A 5,463-nucleotide genomic window follows, 5' to 3' on the forward strand; every position below is an offset into this window, starting at 1 on the left:
CCAAATGGGGAGGGGGAGGGGGTGCAGGGCCAGCCCCACCCACCTTCCTTCTGCTTTTTCTCCCCAGTGGACTCGCTTCCTGTCATCTCAGGCCGACTCTGCCCTCAGGAGCCTAGTGACACAACCACTCACCAAGCCCAGTACCTCTTGTTTAGGTTATTGCCAAAGAACTGAACATGTGAACGAGGAGTCGCTGCAGCAATGCCCTGGCCATGCTTCATTCAGCCCCGGGGCACCGCAACATTCTAAAACACACCCCCCAGGAAGTCACTTTCCCTGCACTGGCATCGGGGCCGCTGCCAGCGGCTCTACCTGGAGGGGCCCTTGTCCCATTCACGGCCAGAGCCCTCATCGGCAGGAGCACATGGCGCCAGGTGCTGATAAACACTCATGGCTCGAATGAATGCGTGTGGCGGACGGAGCCTGCGGGCTGAGTCTCAGGCCAGCCAACTGGCAGGGGCCCTGGTGCGGGCTCCAGAGTGTCACGGGGCCCAGAGGCAGGATGTGGCGGCGGAGCGGTGGAGAAAAGGGGGCACGGGGCTCCTGGCTGCCTTGCACTGGACATGATCCGCAAGCAGCCCAGGAGAGTAAGGGTGTTGAGAACCTGAGACAGGCCTGGGTGTTGTTACTTGGCTTCAGCTTTTCAAAGTAACAGCTTTATTGAGATACAATTCACATACCATACAATTCACCCATTAAAAGTGTGAAACTCTGGAGTTTTTAGCGTATTCAGAGTTGAGAACATTTCCACTCCCCAAAAGAGGCTGTGTCACTCCCCATCCCCTCCCCGCAGCACCTGGCAACTACTAAGCTGCTTTCTGTCCCTACGGTTTGCCTGTTCTAAACAATTTGCATACATGAATCCCGTGAGGTATTGTCTTTCACGTCTGCCTTCTTTCCCTTGGCATAATGTTTGGAGGTCCATCTTCGTTGTGCCGTGAGTCACAACTTCATTCCTTTGTATGACGGAGCACCACACCCCCCTGTGTCTTCCATCGTATGCACTGACCACATCGTCTGTGCTTCCACAGACGGACATTTGCGGTGCTTCTGCGTTTTGGCTGTTAACAGTAATGTTGTGGGAACATCCATGTGCAGGTTTTTGCGTGAACATATGTTTTCACTTCTCTTGAATACACACCTAGCAGTGGAATGAATGAGATCTAACGGTAATTCTCTGTTTAACTTTTCGAGGAACTGCCAGACTCTTTTGCACGCCCGCGGCTGCATCCATTTACATTCCCAGTAGTGTGTGAGGCTCCAATTTCCCCCCATCTTCCCCGACACTCGTTACGTCTCTTTTATACGGTTATATGTGGGGTGTGAAGCAGCATCTAACTGTGGTTTGATCTGCAGTTCCCTGGCAGCAAATGGCGTGAGCACCTTTTTGTGCGCTTGTTGGCCATTTGTAGCAATACATTTTCTTTGAGGAAATGTCTCTTCAGACCCTTTGCCGTGGCCCAGAGTTTCCAGAGAGAAGGACTGAAGAAGCGCCCAGCAGTTGGAGGCAGCAGCGGGTGGGGCACAAGCTGGCGCACCCTGACCCTCCCCCACCCTCGCCGGGCTGGGGCTGCGGGGGCGGGCTCCCGGGGGTGTTTCCGGGCTGTGGCTGCTCCAGGCCGGCCGAGGTTTCACTTTTGGATCTGGGAAACTTTGGGTTGTGTGCTAGCTCGGCAGCTCCGGGACAGGGCCCTCCGATCCCAGCCAGCAGAGCGGCCTGGCTTCAGCTCTGTGGGCGTGGGCACGCAACAGTCACGGTCACGGTGAGCTGCTCCCACACCCTGCTCCCCGCCCCTGCGCGCCGCACCCCACTGCCTGCCCTGGTTCCAGGGTGGGGCTCTCCCTAGTGCTGGGTGGGGGGAGGCCAGCTCCTCTGGGTGGAGACCCGGTCCGGGCACCCTTCTGCGGCTTCCTCAAGCCCCCCAAGGACTCGCAATTCCAGACCGGTTTGGGGAAGCCCCAGGCCTCTGGGAAGGGGGTGCCCTCCCCAGCCCGGCTGGTTTGGGCTTAACTGCAGGTAGGCCCTCTAGGTGCTCCTTGGGCCACTCTCAGACTTCAGACCATCCCTGAAGCTCAGAGGCTTCCTAAGGGCTGGCCCCCGTGCCTGGAGCCCAGATGTCCTGGGTCCTGAGTCAGGCCCACATTGGCCTCTGACCCCTGAAGACAGACTAGTGGCTCACGGAGCTTTGGGCGCAGAGAAAGCCCTGGAGGACACGTCTAGGAGCTGGGGACACTTTGGCTGGGCCTTGCTGTGGGCCTTTGCACCAACTGCCCAGGAAGTGACGGCTTCTGTTTCCTCCCCTGCCCTCTGAACACCTCAGCCAGCGGGGGGAGCTGCTACAGCAGACAGAGCAGTGGCTTGGGGTCACTCCAAGGCCCCAGCCTTGCCCTGCCCTTCCTCAGTGGCTGCTTTTCGTGAGCAGTCCTAAGCCTTGTTGAAGTGACAAAGGGACGAGAGGCCTTGGTGAGTGGCCAGGGCTGCCCCCCCGCCCCAAGCGCTGAGTCCCAGGGCTTTCTCGGGCTCCACGTGGGCACTCTGATCACAGAACAGATGGTGCGCGTGGCCTGAGTCCCACTGAGGGCTGTGAATGACGCCCCACCCTGGAGGTGCTCATGGCCCCTTGGAAAGGTGGATGAGTGGATGACCGGGTGTGCTTCTGCTTGTTTTTGCGTTGGGTGATAGTCAGCAGCAAGCACCTTCTGCCAGTCAGAGCATCCCAGGACTAGCCAAGCAGGACTGCTTTGGAGGGAAAGAGCTCCCCATCACTGGAGACGTCCAGGTACCTACCTTCCCCCTCTTCCGCCCGCCCTCTTCCAGCCCTGCGGGTGCAAGGCCTGACCCAGCTGCCCTCCTCAGGAGCATGGCATCGGCCTTTGCGAGGGTGGTCAGGAGTGTGGTCCAGGAGCTGGACCACGGTGGGGAGCTCACCCCTGTGGACAGCCTTCAGAGCTCCACCAGCTTCCAGCTCTACTGCCTTTTGGGCAGGAAGCCCTCGAGTTCACGGTTCTGGAAACACCGCTACACACGTGTCAACCTGTCCATCAGGGACATCCTGGAGCCCGACGCCCCGGAGCCAGGTACCCCACTTGGCACTGTCAGAGCCATGGGTCGGGTGGGGGGAGGAGTGGGCAGGCCCGCTGCCACCTGCTCTGGGCCTCTGGGCTCTTGCTTCCAGAGGGCAGGCGCTTTTCAGAGGCCCCTCCGCCCGGGGGGAAAGGCGGCGGATGGTGGGATGGGCCTCAGCTCTGGTCTTGCTCCAGCTGTGGAGTGTGGCAACACCTTCCATTTCCACGATGCTATGGATGGGCAGCTGCAGGGCAGCGTGGAGCTGGCGGCCCCAGGACAGGGGAAGCTGGCAGGCAGGACCGCGGTGTCCGGCAGCTCCAGCGCCTCGATGATTGTGTGCACGCTGCAAGTGGCGCCCAACACCTGGGAAGCCATGCATCGAGAGAGGTGAGCCCTGGGGTGGCGGGGCCCTGCTGAAACTGGGCAGCCTCTGGGTCAGGACCTCGGGGCAGCAGGAGTCACAGGGGGGTCTCTGCCAGGCTGAGGGAAGTCCCAGAGGCAGGGGCGTGCTGGGACCAGTGGGCAGGGAAGGAGGCCGCAGAGGTCCTGGGGGCCTGCACCCTGTGGGCCAGGGCGGCCAGGCAGGGCCCTAGGGTCAGGGGTCAGACCAAGTCCCACTGCGAGGGGGCTGGGCTGCTGGGGTGGAGCAGACACAGGGACCCTGGGGAGAAGGACCATTAGCTCAGAGCGGAGACATGAGATTTGAACCCGGGGAGCGGCAGGGAGTGGAGAGAACGAGCAGCCAGGTGAGCAACCGGCCAACAGGGTGGGCCCCTCCAGAGGTCTTCAGGTGTCCGCCCGTCCCCACTGGACCTTGTCTTTTCTTCCTGCACCCCACCCACTCACAAACATTGTCGGGAGCACCAGGGAGGGAATGATGAGTGTCCCGTGCCTGGGCATCCACAGAGCTCTTGGTCTCCTCGGCCGTGTCACCGCCCCCAACCCCTGTGGCCACAAAGGCTGAGGTCCAGGGAACAGAAGCCCGACCCGTGGCAGGGGGAGGGGAGCGCAGGGTGCACCGCTGCGAGCTTCCCATTGGTCCGCTCGCCACAGGCGCTTGCGGCGGCCTGAGCACCAAGTCCTGCAGCAGCTGCGGAATCGTGGGGATGACGTGTTCGTCGTGACCGAGGTGCTGCAGACACAGCAGGAGGTGGAAGTCACCCGGACCCAAAAGCAGGAGGGCTCCGGCCAGTTTGCACTTCCGGGAGCCATGTGCTTGCAGGTGTACGGGGGCTCGGGCTGGGGAGGCAGAGTGGGGTAGACCCCTGCCACCAGCACCCTGTTACGTCTGGCCCCGTGACCCAGAGCCCAGTCCTGAGCCCATATCCATCCCTCAGGGCAGAGGCGAGGGCCACCTGAGCCAGAACAAGATGGTCACCATCCCCGCGGGCAGCATCCTCGCATTTCGGGTGGCCCAGCTGGTTATTGGCTCTGACTGGGGTGAGCCAGGATCACGGTGACTTCTGGGGCCCAGACTCCATGGCAGAGAGGCCTGGAAGAGCCCCAGGGGTCACTGGGGGCATCTGGGTCGGGGTGGCCGAGGGTCCCTTGCTCTGGCATTTGGGAGGTTGGGGCACAATGGGGGTACTGCACAGGGGGTCCCAGCTTGGGAGGGAGATGCCAAGTGCCCCGCCAACCTGCTTTCCCACCTCTGCTCCTGTCTGGCTGCCAGACATCCTCTTCTTCCCGGACAAGAAGCAGACGACCTTCAGGCCACAGCAGGAAGGTGAGGCCTGTGGACCTGGGCAACGGGATGAGCTGACGAGGCATTCTCCTGCCCAGCACAGCACAGCGGGGGATGCACACACGCGCGCGCGCACACACGGGTGACACGGTGACAGGCTGACACCAGCCTGGTTCGACCTTGCTCCCTGTCCCGGGCTGCCAGTACTGGGGTGGTGGTGACAGGCTGTGAGGGCCGAGGGGAGGCCTCAGGCCTCTCTGGCTCGGGGACCCAGCCCTGCGCTGACCAGCCCTGCCTCGTCCAGGCTACAGGCCCTCCTACATTGCAGGTGGCCAGCTGCAGCGGTCCTCCCGCCTCGCCTCCACAAAATTCCTCCCTATCTGCTTCAAGTTCCTGTCGGGTCAGTACCTTCTTGGCCACCCCCCTGGTGGGCTCCCCTTCTGCCCCCCTGTGGTCTGCCCTCCATAACCAGGGCTCCCCGGGGCCATGTGGGTACCTGGGCAATGGCAGCCCTGTCCCCACAGATGGGCCCGTGGAGGACCGGTTGGCGACCACCGAAGACTTCCAGGGCCTGCAGGCAGAAGTGGAGGCTTGGGCCATGGGCCTGGAGGGCTTGTCCAGGGAGCCTTGTGGGCAGCTGCTGGGGGCCCTCGGGCAGGTGCTGCGGGACGAGGCGGCCCTGCAAGCCCTGGATGAGTCGGTGAGACAGCTG

General features: G+C 62.1%; 1 protein-coding gene across 7 annotated transcripts in view; it reads left to right on the forward strand.

The window, feature by feature from the left end:
• Positions 1–705: 705 nt before the first annotated feature.
• Positions 706–5,463, forward strand: part of GSDMD (gasdermin D) — a 6,110-nt gene continuing 1,352 nt past the window's right edge. The window contains exons 1-10 of one of the 7 annotated variants that reach the window (XM_024741135.1): positions 710–1,763; positions 2,322–2,464; positions 2,684–2,780; positions 2,858–3,078; positions 3,262–3,454; positions 4,121–4,289; positions 4,405–4,507; positions 4,740–4,793; positions 5,056–5,151; positions 5,276–5,451. In XM_024741135.1, the coding sequence (XP_024596903.1) occupies positions 2,862–3,078; positions 3,262–3,454; positions 4,121–4,289; positions 4,405–4,507; positions 4,740–4,793; positions 5,056–5,151; positions 5,276–5,451 (1,008 nt within the window). In that variant the 5' untranslated portion in view covers positions 710–1,763; positions 2,322–2,464; positions 2,684–2,780; positions 2,858–2,861. Of the gene's footprint in view, positions 1,764–2,321; positions 2,465–2,683; positions 2,781–2,818; positions 3,079–3,261; positions 3,455–4,120; positions 4,290–4,404; positions 4,508–4,739; positions 4,794–5,055; positions 5,152–5,275; positions 5,452–5,463 lie in introns of those variants that run through there. The other 6 variants (XM_024741139.1, XM_024741134.1, XM_024741138.1 and 3 more) reach the window with 6 other exon arrangements.

Source organism: Neophocaena asiaeorientalis, unplaced genomic scaffold, assembly GCF_003031525.2.
Source record: "Neophocaena asiaeorientalis asiaeorientalis breed wild unplaced genomic scaffold, Neophocaena_asiaeorientalis_V1.1 scaffold177, whole genome shotgun sequence".
Lineage (NCBI taxonomy): Eukaryota > Metazoa > Chordata > Mammalia > Artiodactyla > Phocoenidae > Neophocaena > Neophocaena asiaeorientalis.